Consider the following 21568-nt stretch of genomic DNA (forward strand, 5'->3'; position numbering starts at 1 on the left):
ACACGGACAGATTACGTCCCGTTCCACGGCTTGACAGAAAATCTCTTCCTCTTTCCGGCTGATCGCTGTTGAACAAAGTCAGCCCTTTGTTTCGCGTGCACTGACTTATTTGTTACTAGAATGTGTTTTTTGTTTTTTTTTGTGTTTTTTTTGTTGGCTGACTAAGGTGTGTGTAGGAGTATTTTTAGCCAGAACAGGAACCTAATTGTCGTTGGGTGCACTTGGGGATTAAAGGTTGCAGTGTAATCTGGTGATATATATTGGCAAGGGAAACACTCCTCACACACACACACAAACACACACACACACACACACACACATAAACACGCACGTACGCACGCGCACACACACACACACACACACACACACACACACAGTGCGTGCATGCACACCATCGTATATCACCCCCTCACACACACACACTGACACACCGACACACCTACCCCCCCCCCCCCCTACACACACACACACACACACACACACACACACACAGACACCCCTGCCTGCCCCCCACAATCCCCCTCCCCCCACACACACACTCGCTTGGCATGCACACAGAATGATTAGACAGATAATCACTGATGAACTGATTAACACACTCTTGATTATCCTCCGACTGCCCATCGTTGGGGATGACAATTAATCGGAACGCGTCTAATTGGTGAAAGGACAACAGACCAGTCTACACAAAGTTCAGTGGTATGTATTTACTTCACTTACCGTATAAGCCTTTACAAAAATAAACAAACAAATAATAACTAACTAACTAAAAATGGGGGGGGGGAGGGGACACACACACACAAACTCTCCGTTCAAATCCGAATACAAGATTCTAAAACATCTGCTGAAGGCCGGGTGTCTCCATTTACAGTCGCGCGACAAGTCAGCGTATTTAGACCCCGTCACTGTTTGTCCTATCTTCAGGTTTATAATGATATATATAGACTCTTCCCTTTCCCATCCCATCAAGAAAACTGCTCCCTGGAGTTGCACTTAATCTCAGCCGGTCCGACAACCGGTCTGGATTCTTACCTCGAATGCAAGGTTTCTCATGACAGCTCGCATGTCAATGTTGGGGGATTTATCGATGTCTGAGGGGTTCGTGGAAACTTATCAGTCTTAAAGCGTGAAATCCCGATTTCTATTCATAGCCTGACACCTGTGTGAAATACCTAGCTGCGTGTACTCACACGTACACACACCAGTCACGAACGTGTTAGTCGTCAGACTGAGGTGAAGTTCAAATCACGCTCATGTGCGTGCACGCATACACATACACCTGGGTTCAGACTCACACTGCGCACACATAGTACTTGAAAGTACACACACACACACACACACACACACACACACACACTCACTCACTGAAATAGAGAAAAGAAGAAGAGATGAAGTCTGAGGTGGGTGACCTGCACAGTGAAGCGGACAGACATCCTGAACGTGCAGCTCTTCAGAAATGAGTTGTTCGTCCAACTCGTCTCTCCCACACATGTACACCTGGCTGATGTCCTGCTTGTTTTCTTTGAACAGACAGTGGGGCACAACTGAATGTGGGGGAGAGATATATATAGAGAGAGGTGGTATTTGCATGAAAATGTCAATTGAGGCGCACACAGGTGATCTATACATGCAAGAGAAAACTCTCTCACACACACACACACACACACACACACACACACACACACATGTAATCGCCGTAAACACGAGTGGATTTTTACGTACGTGTATGACCGTTTTTGCCCCCCGCCATGCAGGCAGTCATAGTACTCCGCTTTTCGGGGGAATACACACATGTAAAGAATGGACAGGACTTCACAGCTGTCACATGCATTGAAGCACACGCATTCGCCGATGTTCAATGAGCCAGTTACAACAGCGGATCAGGCTATATGACTGGCCGGACCAAGAAGTTATATGAGAAGTCCATTATTTTCAGCTTTTATCTTTTCGGATCTTGGCTGGGCTCAGAGCAGTAGTGTTTAGTCTGTTCCTTGTTTCTGTTTGCGCGCCTGGTGTGAAAGCGCTTTGATTTGTCTCTTGCACAAGATTCGATCAGCACTATATGTATAATACCATCATTATCATTATTGTCACTGTGTGTGTGTGTGTGTGTGTGTCTGTGTGTGTGTGTGTGTGTGTGTGTGTGTGTGTGTGTGTGTGTGTGTGTGCCGGTGTGTGTGTGTGTGTGTGTCCCTTTCTTCCTCTCATGCACACAGTTTGTGTGCCAGTGCAGTGGGTGAGCATGTGTGTGTGTGTGTGTGTGTGTGTGTGTGTGTGTGTGTGTGTGTGTGCGTGTGTGTTTGTGTGTGTGTGCGTGTGTGTGTGTGTGTGTGTGTGCGGCGTGTGCGTGTGTCTGTGTCTGTGTCTTTTTCGGTGTGTTACACACACTCACACACATGCCAAATTCACTCGCACACATGTTATACTCCCACCTCTTCCACTATCCACACTCCCCTTTTACATAACACGACTGTATTCTCAAACACACCATGATACACGAAAGTACATGCGCACGCACGGCATACACTCACACAAGACTGACAAACACAAAACAATCTCACATGCGCGTGCGCACACTACACACACACACACACACACACACACACACACACACCACTGAGATCGTATTTACATGTTTATAGGTCAGTGACACACACACAGCAACAGTGCAGAGGGGCGACAATCATTATGTGCAGAAAGGGCTGCACGCACATCATTGTCGCCCGGGCGACAATTCCGTCATGCTGGTGCAACAATGCACTCCGCAACAAGCGTGCCCTGACTGAATACCGACACGCAGATTTTTCTCTTTTTCTTCAAAGGCCTGAATTCGCGAAAGTCAGACACTCGATCGCAGCCTTTTCTTTGATGATAATAAAAAAACAGTTTTTTTTTTCAGCACTGAGTTTTTGTACTGATATGTGTATGTACGTAGCATATCAACCCGCTCAGTCACTCGCTGTGACTGACACGTCCGTCGAATTGGATGCACTCGAAACTGAACCAGGCAGACACTGATTCATTCAATCATTGCTTGTTTCTTTCTTTCTTGTTTTTTTTTCGTCTTTCAAGGCCACCAGCAGTCTGGGCTTCCCCCAGCATACAATGCCTGGCCAACGCGTTCAGTTCAGTTGGGAAATGCGAAGATCAGGATTTTAAAAAAAATTTTGTTAAACGAAGCAGATGTGGTGTAGAGTAGGCTGTAGGATAGATCTATCCGGGGAACGCTTTGGCACCTTCGGTTTCAGTGAAACTGACGCGAAACAGTAATTCAGTTTCTCTTTCTTCTTTCAATTTGTAATCTATAGATTAATTACTTAAACAATATTTGTCTATTCATGTGTCCATTTAATCACAGTGCTTCGGTAAGATTTCATTAAGTAGGAGAGGAAGGTATAGGGTGTAATATATATAATTATCTTAGCATGAGAGTATGAAAGATAGACTGGAATATCATGAAAGTGGATGGAATTTGGTTATGAATATTAGATTATATTGATTAGATGTCTTTTATTTAAACAAGATGGATTGGGATGAGTATATTACGTCGATAAGGTTAGATTACTTATCAATTTCACGAATATCACATTAATATGTAAATAAAATTAATAGGTTGGTTTGTAGGCAGGTGGTCACTTAGGAAGGGAGAGGACTGAGGTTATTTAGTGTTCATCGTCCATCATTCTTGTTTCCCTTGGGTGGGTCGAAGGTCACACACGGAGGGTAGTGTTCAATCACACATTGAGGAAGAGACAGAAGTCAGCATGGCTTTCCACACACCTCCAGAAGTCTTGTTGAGAACTGTGGTCAGGTCAGTCGTCACTAAAACTAGAAACAATGTCAGTTCTGTCAGCGCAAACGTACAAGCACATTGTCCACATTTACATGTGATTTGCCATACACATACGTGAGCCACACACAAGAAATCTGAAATAAAATGTGAACAATGTGAACAGTTCGTATGAAAGAAATTCTGTGACATTATATGCAAGTATATGTGTTCGTGTATGGTATGTATGTGGGACATTACCGTATTTATGTATGTAAGTATGAATGTATATATGTGTGTGTGTGTGTGTGTGTTGTCATGCATACATAATTTGCATTTGCCAACAGAACTATGAGCAGTAGGCTGCGGAACTCACAAGTGGGCAGACCATGTCACAGTTCAGGGAAACGGTTTTACCGAGCGGTGATGTGCACCAAGCTTGGTGATCCACTGGAGGTCAAGGATGTGCCACTGCCAGCCAAAGTGCCTGATGGGAAGGTTTGTTTGTTTGCATGAATGATGCGCCAGATATGTCAGATATCATTGTTTAAGTGAAAGAATGTGATGAGAATATCTCCACAGATCATGAGGATAAGAACAGATCAAACCATGTTGCTTATAGCCTAGCTGATTGCAAGGCTCATTTCAGGGTTGAGAAAATACCAAAGAAAATAATGTTAAAAAAGACCTATTCATTCACCCACATTTCATTCATTCTACATAAAGTTAAAATCAAATTGTGATTAAGATGTTAATAGTGCGTTTTGTACAACCACATATGATGATTTTAAAATTATGGAGTGTGTTGATTGAATAGTAACAGTTACAATAACAATAATATATTAAAAACAATGAGTTATGACACACACACACAAATAGATTCTGTAAATGAATACAATTAGATGATTTTTTTTTTGATTTTTTTTTTTTAATAATGAAAAGTTTGATACACAGAATTATACTTTGACTGGATAAGTCTTGTATTTAACTCTTTCACTGCTGCTGAGTAAGCTCCTCGGTGAAGGGCTGTCAGCTCAGATCAGACACAGCTTTCAGGTCAGGATGTTAGTCACTATTCTTTATTTGGACTCCCCCTTCCCCCCTCCCACTCACCCCCGTGGGACTGCATTCATTTTACAACAAATTAACCCTTCAGTACTGGACATTATTTTGACTCCTGTTTCATATTTGCCAGATGGGATTTAAGGTTGTGGTGGGTAATCATTGAAAAAAAAGGACTAGCACACAAACTGTTGCAAGATAGTAATAGTATACATAACCCAAAGGAGAATGAACAGACTATCATTTTTTGTATAGTTAGAAGCTTAACACACTGGTTAGGGATGAGTGAACCACAAACATGAGATAAAAAATTGCACATACTTTCTGAATATATGTTGTAGATTGTTAGTAAAAGCAGCTGAAATGAACTGAGAAAATGTATGAAAACTGAAAACGAAATAAAGCAGCTGAAATGAGCTGAGAAAATGAATGAAAACTGAAAACGAAATGTGGCGCTGTACCTTATGTACACACAGAGTCATGAATTATAATCCACAGTTCTGGTATTCTACTCACTTTCAGCTTATCATTCACTTGTTTCTTGGCAACTGCTGTTGAAATGTAGTCAGCAAACTGCTTCTTTTGGTTTATTTTCTTCAAGGAAAATAGAAATCACACACACACACACATACACACACACACACACACACACACACACACACATGCACGCACACATGCGCGCGTGCGCACACACACACACACACACACACACACACACACACACACACACACAGGTCTTTCACATGCCATCCCTGCCTGTGGCATGCCAACTCACCAAGTGCTTGCTTTCAGACAGCATCAAAGGGGTTAACAGTGACCCAGTTGGCACACAGTGCAGGGGAAGGAGGGAGGGTAGGGAGGGGGGCTGGTGAGTACAGTTCAGAATTTGCCTGCAAGTGATATCTGAGTCCCTTCCTTCAAATGCCAGTATGATTTTTCAAAAACCACACTTCTGCATTGATACATGCAACGCATGACCTTGTTGCATCCCCTTTCATCAAACCTCCCTCCCTCCTTGCCCTGAATAAGGGAGTGTGTTGTCTTCGAGGTCAGCTCTAGGTCAGCCACAGAGCTGTTCTTGGCCTCCTGTCCACTCTCCATTTCCTTTTATTGCAATATCTAGCTATACAAATACCCCACCACCCTCCACCCTCTTTGCAAATGATCACTTTCACTTTCATTCACATCAAGTGAACCACCTGATGAGATTTTTTAACCACAAGTACAAAATGCATTGACTTCAATGACTTGTAAAGCTTGTGCAACGTATCCTAAGTGACAAAATCATAAAGGGTGTTTGCAACACGCTGCTGTTTCAAGCCACAATAGTCAGTTTGTGTTTCATCGTTAGCCATCTTGAAATTTATCTGAGAGGGGTACTGACAATAATATCCAGTAATTACCATACAGAGTGTGACTGGCTGTTGCTCTTCATGGATAATGAAAGTGAACATATCAAGTTTTTTGTCTGGTAGTTTTTTGGACACATCAACATTTAATGTAACTGTGAAAAATCCTGAAACGAAGCAGATGTATATATTCGTCTTGGGGAAAATAATGATGCATTTTTCATGAGGAATGTATACATCATGGGGCACTGAAGAGCTTAATTACACCATTTGTAATTACACCATTTGTAAGTACACAAAAAGTTGCAACTGTTATTGCATTGCATTGTGTTGTATTGTTTATATTATTTATATTGTATTGTGTTCTATTGTTTATATTATATTGTATTGTGTTGTACTACTCTTTTGTCACAACAGATTTCTCTGTGTAAATTCAGGCTGCTGTCCCTAGGGAGAGTGCGTCGCTACACTGAGAGCACCACCCTTTTCTTTTTTTCCTGCCTGCAGTTTTATTTGTTTTCATATCAAAGTGGATTTTTCTTCAGAATTTTGCAAGGACAACCCTTTGTTGGTTCTTTTACGGGCGCTATAGTATGTGCATGCTGCATACGGGACCTCAGTGTATCATCTCATGTGAATGATGTCACACTGATCTCATTTCAACAAGATTCAGCAGTCAGTGGATTAACTGGTGGTTTCAGGTTTTGGTGGCAACCCATGCGGCGGGCATCAACTTTGCTGACATTTTGATATCTCAGGGAAAGTACCAGGTTCAACCCAAGACTCCTTTCATTCCAGGTGTGCGCCTTATTTCTGTGTCTCACATTTGTGCTTTTTTTTGTCTTTTTTTTTCCCTTTTGCTGTTTGTTTTTTCAGTTTACCCATTATCTGTGACAGTCATATTTCCACGAAAAGAAAGGTACACACATACTACACAAGTCAAACAAGTGCAAAACAGACAATGTGAGAAGAGCATTAATTTTACTCACTCACGAAGCAGAAGGACAGTAGCGATATTGATTTAAGATAATGATATCCGCATTAACAAGAACAATGATAATAATTATGATAATAATGATAATAATTATCATCATCATCATTTAAAAAAGAAAAAGAAAAAAGATGTTAATAATGGAAATGATAAGAAGAAGGACAGTCAAATTGACAGTGATGATGATGACATCTGCTGCTACACAGTGACAACATTGATACTCTTGATTAAAGCTAACTAGTAATATTATACACAAATAAGTTTAATTTTAAGAAAGAAATTTATTCATTTATAAGAAATTTATTTATTTATCTTTCTGAGTTTGGACAATTTGTTGCATATGAAGATGATAATAGCGTGCATAAGCAACAACAATTCTGTGGTGACAATTAAACCATGTTACAGAATCTGGCGCACAGCAAAGATCCAGTCACCCTCCCCAAGAAGGAAATCTTCAACACTGCCAGAATTATCGCACCATCAGTTTGATCAGCTATGCTAACAGAGTAATGTTTAAAATTATTCTTTACAGTTTACAGCGAAAAGTAGATACCACTTTTGATGAAGAATAGGCTGGATTCTGCAAAGGCAAAAGTATCATTGAATAGATCTTTAACCTGCGTGCCCTCTGCAGTAAACATCTCCAGCTCCAGAGGGAGTTCTTAAGTGTCTTAATAGACTTCGAATAGGCATTTGAGAGTCCAGCAGGAAGCACAATGGACCACAATGAAAAAACAACGTTGAACAAAAGCTTAACATCATCCAGCAACTATAATGTGACCAGTGCAGTACTCACACAGGGTGCTATTGGAGTGTGCTACCATTCTTTGGTTGGAGTCTGTCAGAACTACCTTCTGTCTCCCACATTGTTCAGCATATTCCTGGAACGCATTATGACTGATGGGCTTATAGATCATGTCAGCACTTAGGAACTATCACAAACCTTCACTTCGCAGATGACATCAATGGCCGGGCTGGATGTGACCAAGAACTTGTTGTTCATCTTCTTATTGTTTCTATTATTTTGAAATTATGCAAAGTTGGATGAATTGTTTTGACAGATTGTATCTTCTACATAAAACAGTGCACATGGGTTGTATCTTCTACATAAAACAGTGCACATGGGTTGACAGGTTCTGAGCTGTCAGGGGTGGTGGAGGCAGTGGGGGAGGGGGTAAAGGAGTGGAAGAAAGGGGACAGAGTGATGGCCCTTCCTGCAAATCTGGGTGGCGGCTTTGGGGAATACTGTCTGGTGGATCCTATTGTAAGTGTCTGTGTGTGTGTGTGTGTGTGTGTGTCTATGTCTGTGTGTTTGTGCACAAATGCATACATTTATGCAAATATGTGTGTGTGTATGTGTGTGTGTGTGAATAGAATAGAATAGAATACTTTTTATTGTCATAAAAACTTAAAGTTTATAAGACACAATGAAACATAAACATGAGCATATTAAGAGAGAAACATTCATGAACAAATTTCGCCAGCCTTGGCTGTATTTCTGTTAGAAGGATCAATTCACTAGGCTTTGCATTTGGACGACATATATCGATTATGAATCTGTGTCTGTAAGTATTGTACTTTACACAATTGTCTAAAAGGTGAATCTCATCTTCTAAACTGTTACAAGTATCACACAGTCTTTGTTCTTTCGGTGTATTTTTATATCTTCCCTGTTTGATTTGTAAGTCATGGGCGCTGATTCATAACATGGTCAGTGCTTTCCTGTGTTGTGTATTTGCTGTATTTAAATACGGTTCAATTTTATAATTTGTCACAGCGTTCTTGTAAAATGCTAATTTAGATGAACTGTCATGTTTCTGTTTCCAAAATTTTATATATTCATTTTCAAGCTTCTTGGATACAGCTTGCTTTAATCTTTTAACACTAAAAGTGAACTGATTTTTCCAAACATCTAATCTAGTGCTAGTTAATACATTTCTTATGAAAAGTAGCCACTGAACATTTTCATTTGTTTGACGATACATGCAGTTACATGTTGTGTATACAAGTGAATTTTGAGGAAGCTCTAATATGTGTATCCAATAGCCAATAACTTGACATATTATTTTTAGGCTAATAGGAAATCTTCCTAATTCTCCTAAAATGGGGAGAACCATTGCTCTTTTATGTACACCAAGTAACTGCTGACAAAACTTGACATGAAGTGTTTCATGTGGAAATTTGTTGAAAAGACAATTACTGAATAATTCAAATAAATTAAACGATACATTTCCTGTAACATCATATGGGAACCAAACTTCTGCTCCATATGTTGAAATAGGCATTATCAAAGTATCATATAACTGACACATGATATCTATATTCATATTTGTATTACGAAATGTTCTGAGTAGCACATGTAGAGCCTTATTTGCTTGATTTTTAAGATGACCTTGTGCTCGACTTAAGTTGCCATTTCTGTTAAATGTAACCCCTAAATATTTATATTCTTCTGCTGTTTCAATTATGTCCTCTCCACATTTAAAATGTAGGGGTACTTTAGGGACAGTTTTTGAAAAAAAACGATTACTTTTGTCTTTTCTCTATTCAAACGTAAGCCCCATTGACTGCAGTAAGAGTGTAAAATGTTAAGCTTTTGTTGCAAGCCGTCTTTAGATAATGATAAAATAACTAAATCATCTGCATGTAAAAGACATGGGATTCTAGTAGATGAAGTGTTGTGAATTGTTGGGGAGTTCATTCATATCTGTCATATCTGTGGTGATATCATTTATGAAAATATTGAATAGAGTTGGGCTGAGTGTATTTCCCTGATGTACCCCTTTTCGAATAATAAATTCTCTGCTGAAATGATCTTGTGATTTTGTATAGATTTTAGTGTTCATATACATATTTTTTATGATATTAAAACATTTACCTTTTATTCCTATCCGGTGTAGCTTCAGCATCATTGCATCATGCCAAACACTGTCGAACGCTTTTTGAAAATCTACAAAACAACCATATAGTCGACTGTTTTTTCTTTTTATTATCTCATCTACTAGCTTTTTTAAAACAAGGATTTGATCAGTGGTTCTATAGTTTTTTCGAAATCCGGATTGTTCTTTGATCAAAATGTCGTTAGTCTCCAGATATTCATTCATTCTTGTATTCACGATTGTGCAGAATACTTTACCTAATGCATTAGTCAGTGTAATCCCCCGATAGTTATTTGGGTTCATTGAGTTGCCGCTTTTATATAAAGGGATACTGATACCAGTTTTCCAGTTGTCTGGATACATACCTGTTGTATATATTATATTATATAGCTTTTGCATGACAGGCAACAGAACCGGAAGACTGCTTTTGATCATCTCATTTGTTATTGTGTCCCTTCCTGGCGATTTTTTGTTTTTTTGACTTAGGCATGCCTTTCGTATTTCTTCTTCAGTAATTTCTTTATTGAAACTTAATGTATTACCATCATCTAACATTTCAGTGTTTTCAAGTTCATCTTGAACTTTTGTTTTTTGCTCGTCATTTATTTCCACGTCTTTTCCAATTAAATTTTCTAAATGATAAATCCATTTTGAAACATTTAATTGATGTTTACATTCGTTCTGTTCTCCCATTGTCTGTAAAGTTTTAACTGTTTTCCATGCTGACTTTGGATCTTTATTGAGCACCTCGTTTAATTCTTTCACTAAGAGATTTTTATATGAATGTTTCTTTTGTTTTACCAGTCTGTTGTATATCTTGCGTTTAGCAAAATATTTTTGACGTAAAGACTGATTGTATGGCTGCCTATTTAACGCATTCAAAATTGATTTAATGTCTCTCCTGTGTTGATAACAGTCTCTGTTAAACCATTTTTTATTTCTTCGGCGTTTTTGCTCATGAAATCTACATTCTATTCTTAGACTAACATTGACAGTTGACATCATTATTTGTGTGAATTCATTAACAACGTCATTCACTTCGATATCATTAACGATAGATTGATTAACAGTTTGACTGCTCAGTTTGTTATATATATTATGTATTTGTTCCTGTATCCATGGTAAACCTAAAGCTTTGACATATGCTGCTGATGAATATTATCCCAAATGTATTTTTTATCAATATAGTTTTGTTTAAATGTATTTTTAAGTAAACTTCTATCATGAGATTTACTCGTATCTACTATATTTTGTTTTTGTTTCCATAATCCAGTCATAAATAATTTTAATTCTAGTTGGCAATGATCAGAAAATCTTGTAAGAGGGTGAACTTTCATGTGTAATATTTCCTGACAAATTGCCTTAGAGCAAATAAAATAATCTACAACACTGCTACCATGCTGATTATAGCATGTGAAACGCCCATGAAGATCGCCCAGTGTTCCTCCATTAAGGATGCAGAGATCATTGTCAACGCACATTGATATCAATCTTCTGCCAGTTCTTTGTATCAAAGAGTCCATGGAATTTCTATCACACTCTGTGTCAAATGAATAAGTACGTGGTAAATTACATACATTGTTATCAGAATCCATCTTAATGTAATCAGTAACTTGCGCAGTTCGTGCATTAAAATCACCACACAATATAACATTTCCTTTTAGTGTTAATTGTTCCACACTGTCCTCTATCTTGTCCCATATGCTCGCGGTGTTGTCCCGACCAAATGACGATGTTTGTGGTGGGATATGTACACATCCAATGTAAATATCATTGTCATTGTTGGTCCCAGGTATCATTAACCATACTAGATCACTGTTGCTATATGGTAGAATTTTGACGTATCTTCGGATATTTTCTTTGATATATACCGATATACCACCAGATGAACTTGCTGCTTTACTCAGTTTTAGTCGTACATAGTGAATTCCTGGTGAGAATTCTGGAAGATATATATTATGTGCACTTTCTTTATTCAGGTGCGTTTCTTGAAAAAAAAAGAAGTCATATTCTTTGAAATCCCGTGAAACATCGGGGTCAACTAATTTATTTATCTGAAGTCCGTCAGTTGTCTCTTTATAACCCTTAAGGTTCCATGATAATATCTTTAAAGTTGTTTTTGGCATTAGACAATGAAAAAAAGAAAAAGAGAAAGAAAATAACCCAAAATATATAATACAGTTAATGCGCGTTAACCCAATACAATATTGCCTGCAAGATCTACAATGTCAGCACTTCATCAGTAGATGTAATAGTTGCTTGTTGGCCTGTCATTGTTGTACCAGTTTTTTCTCCAGTGTTGGTCCACTGCATGACGGCCAAGACCATCTTCCCTGACGTCATAGTAGACAGAATTATCATATCGCCCTTGATTGTATCTTTGACTTGTGGCAGTGTTCATGTTTGACGAACGTGGTAGACGGTTCTGTGTAGCGTGCTGTCGGGATCTTCTCATCTGTCCAATGTAGGTGACGTTCTCTTCGTTGTTGCGATTGAAACTTCTGTTTGTCGTCTTGTATCCGTTGTAGAATCCAGCATTGTGGTTGTTGCTCCTGTCGTAGTTTCTTCTGTGTGTGTGTGTGTGTGTGTGTGTGTGTGCATGTTTACATTTGTGTGCATGACTGTAATGTATAATTTTCTCTTCAAGTGATGAGCATGCACATTCTGTTGTTCTGTTCTTGGTGTTTTATTCCTTTCTTTCTGTGGCTTTAAATTATTTTTCATTTAAGCAGAAATATTTTGATTTTGTTATTGACACATTTTTTATACTCCTTCACTGTTTGGGCAGATGGCATTTCCGGCTCCCGAAAACTTATCACTGGTGGAAGGGGCAGGTTTCTTAGTGTCTTACAGCACTGCCATGATGGCCCTGTCTCGTACAGCACAACTCAAAGAGGGGTGTGTGTTGCTGGCTGGTTTCCTCCACTGGGTTTTTTTTTTTAATCCCTTTGCATTGCCTTTTCTTTAATCCTCCTTTTTTCAGTATATACTCTTAAAAATCATTTTAGTACTGGTGTGGATGTGTTGTCAGTATGTATATAACCATCATTAAAATTTCTGTATGGTATTGTTCCCTCTTCTTTTAGGTTGGAGAATTAACATAGTGATCATTTATTAAACGTGATTTTTATTTGACCACTTGATCTTGTTTGTTGTTCTATGTGTGTATGTTTTTGGTTTCCTTCTTTAGCCTGTGTTGTCGTTGGTGATATTAGATGAAGGAAGAAAGAAACTTTAGGGAGGAAGAATGCATTGTATGTTGAGTAAGTGTGTGTGTGTGTGCGTGTGTGTGTGTGAGTGTGTGTATGTGTGTGTGTGTGTGTGTGTGTGTGTGTGTGGAGGGTGGGGGCAAGCATGGTTGTATTGGAGTGACTGAGAGTTGCACACACAACAGCACTGTACGAACATCAGTACATTGTGTTGTACCTCTTTCCAGAACAGCTCCTCCATCCCTTCCAGAACAGTTCTTCCATCCCCTCCAGAACAGCTCCTCCATTCCCCCCAGAACAGCTCTTCCATCCCCTGAAGAAAAGCTCCATCTCCTCCAGAACAATTCTTCCATCCCCTCCAGTACAGCTCCTCCATCCCCCTCCAGAACAGCTCCATCCCCTCCAGAACAGCTCCATCCCCCTCCAGTACAGCTCCATCCCCTCCAGAACAGCTCCATCCCCTCCAGAACAGCTCCATCCCCTCCAGTACAGCTCCTCCATCCCCTCCAGAACAGCTCCATCCCCTCCAGTACAGCTCCATCCCCTCCAGAACAGCTCCTCCATCCCCTCCAGTACAGCTCCATCCCCTCCAGAACAGCTCCATCAGAACAGCTCCATCCCCTCCAGAACAGCTCCTCCATCCCCTCCAGAACAGCTCCATCCCCTCCAGAACAGCTGCTCCATCCCCTCCAGAACAACTCTTCCATCCCCTCCAGTACAGCTCCTCCATCCCCCTCCAGAACAGCTCCATCCCCTCCAGTACAGCTCCATCCCCTCCAGAACAGCTCCATCCCCTCCAGAACAGCTCCATCCCCTCCAGTACAGCTCCATCCCCTCCAGTACAGCTCCATCCCCTCCAGAACAGCTCCTCCATCCCCTCCAGAACAGCTCCATCCCCTCCAGAACAGCTCCTCCATCCCCTCCAGAACAGCTCTTCCATCCCCCCAGAACAGCTCCATCCCCTCCAGAACAGCTCTTCCATCCCCCCAGAACAGCTCCATCCCCTCCAGAACAGCTCTTCCATCCCCCCAGAACATCTCCATCCCTCTCCAGACAGCTCCTCCATCCCCATCCAGAACAGTTCTTCCATCCCCTCCAGAACAGCTCCATCCCCCTCCAGAACAGCTCCATCCCCCTCCAGAACAGCTCCATCCCCTCCAGAACAGCTCCATCCCTTCCAGAACAGCTCCATCAGAACAGCTCCATCCCCTCCAGAACAGCTCTTCAATCCCCCTCTAGAACTTTCCATACAAGATCTGAAAATATATTTATTATTATGATTATTATGAGTACAATTATTACAATTATTATGATTATTATTATTTGAGCAGGGAGACAGTGTTGGTGACTGCAGCTGCAGGGGCCACAGGTCTTGCTGCCGTTGACATTGCTCTCAACGTGTTCAAAGCAGAGGTAAGCACATAGTGTTGCTGCTCTCAACGTGTTCAAAGCAGAGGTAAGCACATAGTGTTGCTGCTCTCAACGTGTTCAAAGCAGAGGTAAGCACATAGTGTTGCTGCTCTCAGTGTGTTCAAAGCAGAGGTAAGTACATAGTGTTGCTGCTCTCAACATGTTCAAAGCCGAGGTAAGCACATAGTGTTGCTGTTCTCAACGTGTTCAAAGCAGAGGTAAGCACATAGTGTTGCTGCTCTCAACATGTTCAAAGCAGAGGTAAGCATATAGTGTTGCTGCTCTCAACGTGTTCAAAGCAGAGGTAAGCACATAGTGTTTCTGCTGTCAACATGTTCAAAGCAGAGGTAAGCACATAGTGTTGCTGCTCTCTACATGTTCAAAGCAGGGGTAAGCACATAGTGTTGCTGCTCTCTAGAGACATGTTCAAAGCAGGGGTAAGCACATAGTGTTGCTGCTCTCTACATGTTCAAAGCAGAGGTAAGCACATAGTGTTGCTGCTCTCTAGAGACATGTTCAAAGCAGGGGTAAGCACATAGTGTTGCTGCTGTCAACATGTTCAAAGCAGAGGTAAGCACATAGTGTTGCTGCTCTCTAGAGACATGTTCAAAGCAGGGGTAAGCACATAGTGTTGCTGCTGTCAACATGTTCAAAGCAGAGGTAAGCACATAGTGTTGCTGCTGTCAATGTGTTCAAACTTACCTGGTGTTGTCTCATTGGTGACTGGTTATTTTGCCATATTATCATTATCATTATTGTTAGTGTTAAAACTACATTTTCTTCTTCTTTTTCTTCTTCTTATTGACATTAATATAACTGAGTGGTTTGACACAGGTGATAGGGGTGTGTGGAGGGGCAGACAAATGCGCCTTGTTGCGGCAGCGTGGGGTGACACATACCATTGACTACCAGACAGAAGACATCAAGACACGGGTCAAGGAGATCACGTCAGGCAATGGGGTGAATGTGGTCATCGACCAGGTGGGTGGTGACCTCTTCACTGAATGCTTGAAAAGGTGAGCTGGAGGTGTTGTCATTATTACTATTGTAAATTTTATTTGAAAAGGTGAGTTGGAAGTGTTGTCATTATTACTATTGTAAATTTTATTTGAAAAGGTGAGTTGGAAGTGTTGTCATTATTACTATTGTAAATTTTATTTGAAAAGGTGAGTTGGAAGTGTTGTCATTATTACTATTGTAAATTTTATTTGAAAAGGTGAGTTGGAGGTGTTGTCATTATTACTATTGTAAATTTTATTTGAAAAGGTGAGTTGGAGGTGTTGTCAATATTACTATTGTAATTGTCATTTGAAAAGGTGAGTTGGAAGTATTGTCATTTATTGTTGTTGTTAGTTGTTTGTGAAGATGAGATAGAAGTGTTTTCATTATTATTATGGTCATTATCATATGTCAAGATGAGTGTTGCCATTATTATTGTGAATTGCTACTGATAAAAGTTAGGTGGAAGTGTTGTCATTATTATTATTGTCACTATTGCTTGAAAAGGTGAGGTGGTTGTGTTATTATTGTTGTCAGTGTTGCTTGTAAAGTTGAGGTGGTTATTATTGAAAATTTGCACTTGTAATCTTAGTTCAGTCATACCTCTCAAACTATTGTAGATAACACACACACAATATGTTTTTTTACCATAACTACTCCCATTGTTTTCTTCACAACACATAACACACAGAGAGAGACAGAGACACAGACAACAGAGATAGAACAGGTCACAGTGCATCTCCTCCTTTCTCTCACTGTCACACATTCCTCCACACACACACTGCACCACCATCCCATGCCAAAGAACATCAAGTGAATTTACTCTTCCTGCTGTACTGGGCGAAACAGAGCGTGGTATTTGGATGCACAGCACACGTCAATGCAGCATTGGCAATATGTGTTTTATGAGGTACACTGTATGTTGAGCAGTGGCCAAGTGTAATCATGCCTGACAAGGAAGCCAGTGTGCACAGGTTTGAGTCCCATATACAGACTGGGATTTCTATTCCCCCCGGCCCCTCCAGCTCCTCTAGACCTAGAGTGATGGAATGGGTACTAGTCATTTGAATGATGCAGTCAACTGAGGTCTTGCGTTCAGCATGCACTGAGCACATGTAAAGAGTTTCAGTTTCAGTTCTCAAGGAGGGGTCACTGCGTTCAGACAAATCCATATACGCTACACCACATTTGTTAGGCAGTTGCCTGACCAGCAGCATAACCCAACAAGCATAGTCAGGCCTTGAGTGCATGCAGATATACATGTGTACCTATCAGAATGGATTTCTTCTTCAGAATTTTGCCAGAAGACAACACTCTCATTGTCGTGGGTTCTTTTTCAGTGTGCCAAGTGCGTGCTGCACACGGGACTTTGGTTTGTCATCCCATCCCAACGACTGCACACTCAGTTTGATTTCCAGTTAAACTTGGGAGAAAGGGCAAGAGTGTGATTCAAACCCAGACCTTCACAGACATATTGACAGATGGGCATCTTAACAATTCTCCCACCTTCCTTCTCATGCAAAAGAACTTACTGCAACAAAAAGGGTTGCCCCTGACAAAAATATGTGTAAAAAATGCACTCTGATCATAAAACAAATACAACTGCAGATAGAAAAAAAAAGAAAAAAAGAAGGGTGTGCTGCAGTTTGACAATACAACACAATACAGTACAGTACAGTACAACACTACACCACACAATAAAATACAAAACAATACAACACAACACATACAACATTGCAGTCGAATGGCTAACATGAAGAACATCAGTACAGTCTGGCCTTTGAAGGATGACTGATTTCACCCACAGCCATCTGTTATGACAGAAAGAAATACGACACAACGCAGCACAACACAACACAAAGCAGCACAACACAACGCAACACAACACATCACCACAATGCAATGCAACACAACACATCACAACAACGCAACGCAACACAACACATCCCAACAACGCAACGCAACACAACGCAACACAACACATCACAACAACGCAACGCAACACAACACATCACAACAACGCAACGCAACACATCACAACAACACAACGCAACACAACACATCACAACAACGCAATGCAACACAACACATCACAACAACGCAACGCAACGCAACACATCACAACAACACAACGCAACACAACACATCACAACAATGCAACACAACGCAACACAGTGCAATGCAATGCAGTGTAACACAATGCAACGCAACGCAACAACGCAACGCAATGCAATGCAACACAAAAACACAATGCAACACAACACACACAACAGTACAGCGAAGTGGCACCATGGTTGCAGTCTGGCCTTTGAGGGACGACTGATCACGGTGGGCTATGCCTCGGGAACCATCCCCTCTGTGTCGGTCAACAAACTGCTGCTCAAGTCGTGCAGCATCCGGGGGGTGTGGTGGGGGAACTACGGGCTGCAGGACCCCGCGGCCTTCAGTCAGTCCATCCAGCAGGTCCTCACCGCCTTCACTGAGGGGAGACTGCACCCACACATCGGCAAGGCCTTTCCTCTGGAAGAGGTATAGTGTTGCTGTGCATCATTTTCACATCTTTCTTGCTCAAGTCCATATTTACAGTTTGACAGTGACTATGCAGTCCCAACACTTGATGTATGTGTACACCATCAGAAGTGTGCGCCAAAGCCACAATCAAATAAGTGACAAGCCTTGCTCACTTAGATTTCTTCCCCCATCTTGTTCATCATGACAGCTGTGTTTCACATCTTGTTCACCATGACAGCTGTCTTTCACATCTTGTTCACCATGACAGTTGTCTTTCACATCTTGTTCACCATGACTGCTGTCTTTCACATCTTGTTCACCATGACAGCTGTCTTTCACATCTTGTTCATCATGACAGTTGTCTTTCACATCTTGTTCACCATGGCAGTTGTCTTTCACATCTTGTTCACCGTGACAGCTGTCTTTCATGTCTTGTTCACCGTGACAGCTGTCTTTCACATCTTGTTCACCGTGACAGCTGTCTTTCACGTCTTGTTCACCGTGACAGCTGTCTTTCACGTCTTGTTCACCGTGACAGCTGTCTTTCACATCTTGTTCACCGTGACAGCTGTCTTTCACATCTTGTTCACCGTGACAGCTGTCTTTCACATCTTGTTCACCGTGACAGCTGTCTTTCACATCTTGTTCACCGTGACAGCTGTCTTTCACATCTTGTTCACTGTGACAGCTGTCTTTCACATCTTGTTCACCGTGACAGCTGTCTTTCACATCTTGTTCACTGTGACAGCTGTCTTTCACGTCTTGTTCACCGTGACAGCTGTCTTTCACGTCTTGTTCACCGTGACAGCTGTCTTTCACGTCTTGTTCACTGTGACAGCTGTCTTTCACGTCTTGTTCACCGTGACAGCTGTCTTTCATGTCTTGTTCACTGTGACAGCTGTCTTTCACGTCTTGTTCACCGTGACAGCTGTCTTTCACGTCTTGTTCACTGTGACAGCTGTCTTTCACATCTTGTTCACCGTGACAGCTGTCTTTCACATCTTGTTCACCGTGACAGCTGTCTTTCATGTCTTGTTCACCATGGCAGCTGTCTTTCATGTCTTGTTCACCGTGACAGCTGTCTTTCATGTCTTGTTTAATGTGGGTTGTCTTTCATGTCTTGTTCACTACGACAGCTGTCTTTCATGTCTTGTTCACCATGACTGCTGTCTTTCATGTCTTGTTGACCATGACAGCTGTCTTTCATGTCTTTTTGACCATGACAGCTGTCTTCCATGTCTTGTTCACCATGACTGCTGTCTTCCATGTCTTGTTCACCATGACAGCTGTCTTTCACGTCTTGTTCACCGTGACAGCTGTCTTTCACATCTTGTTTACCACAACAGCTGTCTTTCACATCTTGTTTACCACAACAGCTGTCTTTCATGTCTTGTTTAATGTGGGTTGTCTTCCATGTCTTGTTCACCATGACAGCTGTCTTCCATGTCTTGTTCACCATGACAGCTATCTTTTAGGTCTTGTTCACTATGCAAAGCTTGTCACTTTATGTGAGTGGTTTTGGTGTATGCTTCTGATAGTGTACTTAAACTTCATGTGTTGGGGGTATACAGTCACTGTGAAACTATCTGAAGATGGAACAGCAAACTTGTTCACTTCATCATTCAGTTCTGATGTCATGGCAACGGTCTGTGACCTTGTACTTTTTCTTCCACAAGGCATTTTTCCCTCTGACAATTTTTTTTCTTTTTCTCTTTAGTGATATTTATTTAACGTGAGAAACTTAAGACATCAAAACAGACTATTTACTGTCATTATTACATGAAATGTACATTGCCATAAAACTACCCCCCTCCCCCCACCCCCCAGCTAACCTCCCCCCTTGGATGAATTCTGTATTTCAATGACAACAAGGAGCTTGGGATCATGATGTGCATCCTTCAAATTTGAAGGAATTTCTGATTCAACAATACATGAGGTGCAGCATATCATAAGGCGCACATCAAAATGATAAAAAAAAAGAAGTTGGAACTCTCTTTACATGCTGTGTCATCTACTTTTTTTTCTGTTCTGTCCATCTCTGCTTTCTTGAATCTGTCCAGGTTATGCTCCCCCCCCCCCCGCCCCCCTGAGCCTCTCCCCTCATGCCCCCCATCATCCCCTGTTTGTGAATCATTTTTATTCTGATTCATGAAGAGGTTTCATTTTTTCATTTTCACAAATGTTTCTCTTCTGGGTTCGGATATCAACTTCAGTACTATTGTGATTTTAACTCCTTCACTGCCAAGTATCTGTGTGAAAAACACTCCCTAGTGCCAAACATTTCAGAAATGATGCTCTCAGTCACAGGCTTCGGTTCATGTCAAAACAACACTATGGGCTTATACACTTCAAACACAGTCAGGGGGCAAAGGTTAGTCAATATGCTATCTGCAGGAAGCTGGCTGCAGCTGTCAAGCTTTGTTACAATGTGAAAAAAAAAAGTTCTTATTAACATGACCCCTCGATGTCGACAAAAGTCGCCTATTGTGGTACACTGTCTAGTCAACAAAAATTAGCCGATAAGGTGAAAAAATTAACCATATATTAGGCTTATTTATTATAAGGCACATGGTTTGAAGTTGATGAAATGGAACATTGTTTTACAGTTCGTGTACTGCGGTACATGCCCATGTATCACAACCAGTCCTTTCTTAAATTAAAACAAATCTTTTTAAATAGTTTAACCATCTTTGCGTTACAGTTTTTGTCAAAGCATCACAAGAAATCCGGTTAGTGACTCTACACCACATTAAAACATATCCATTCAAAGACAGATGTTCCTTTTAATATTGGAAGCACACATAAATAACCCAAGATATAAGTAAAATAAAGCCACACATCACATACTTTCACACAGACACACGCTTCACAACATAGACATGATTGAAAGAAATGTTATTTTTAATATCTTACTCTAGCCATTGTGAGTTTTTTTTCATCTTTTGTGTTTTTCTTCTTTTTTTTTGTTTGTTGAACATACGTCATCAAACAACAGGGTGTTGTAGAACCAACTATTACTACATTTTGTATTTCAACCTGCAATCCTTTTTAACTCATTTAACCCTGCACCCTCAGGCACACCAAGTTTCGCTCCAAAAACCAAACAGTAAGTGTTTCTTATCTGGTTTTCCGCATCAATATGGTGAAATGTCAGAGGCATACTGAGCAGTAAGTGCTCCGTGAAATCAAGTTGGATTCTCACAGCAAACTTGACCAAGGTAATGATGATCTGACTTATAATTCATCTGATAATTCTTGGGAAAGTGAAGGAGATAACTTTAGCAACCAGTGTAGACAAAGTGGTGTAAATCTGAATCAGGAAGATAGCCCATAACCCTCAACATAGACCGAAGCTGACATTTTACTATTTCTGTTTTTAATTTAAAGTT

The 21568-nt window shown here is 40.7% G+C and overlaps 1 protein-coding gene across 2 annotated transcripts in view; it reads left to right on the forward strand.

The window, feature by feature from the left end:
• The first annotated feature begins 3690 nt into the window (after positions 1–3690).
• LOC143284781 (quinone oxidoreductase-like protein 2 homolog) overlaps positions 3691–21568 on the forward strand; it is a 28455-nt gene continuing 10577 nt past the window's right edge. Inside the window, exons 1-8 of one of the 2 annotated variants that reach the window (XM_076591783.1) lie at positions 3691–3811; positions 4117–4267; positions 6882–6978; positions 7577–7677; positions 12839–12948; positions 14591–14672; positions 15504–15685; positions 17969–18197. In XM_076591783.1, coding sequence (XP_076447898.1) covers positions 3765–3811; positions 4117–4267; positions 6882–6978; positions 7577–7677; positions 12839–12948; positions 14591–14672; positions 15504–15685; positions 17969–18197 — 999 coding nt within the window. In that variant the 5' untranslated portion in view covers positions 3691–3764. Of the gene's footprint in view, positions 3812–4116; positions 4268–6881; positions 6979–7576; positions 7678–8304; positions 8436–12838; positions 12949–14590; positions 14673–15503; positions 15686–17968; positions 18198–21568 lie in introns of both variants that reach the window. The other variant, XM_076591782.1, reaches the window with a different exon arrangement.

Source organism: Babylonia areolata, chromosome 8 (assembly GCF_041734735.1).
Source record: "Babylonia areolata isolate BAREFJ2019XMU chromosome 8, ASM4173473v1, whole genome shotgun sequence".
NCBI lineage: Eukaryota > Metazoa > Mollusca > Gastropoda > Neogastropoda > Buccinidae > Babylonia > Babylonia areolata.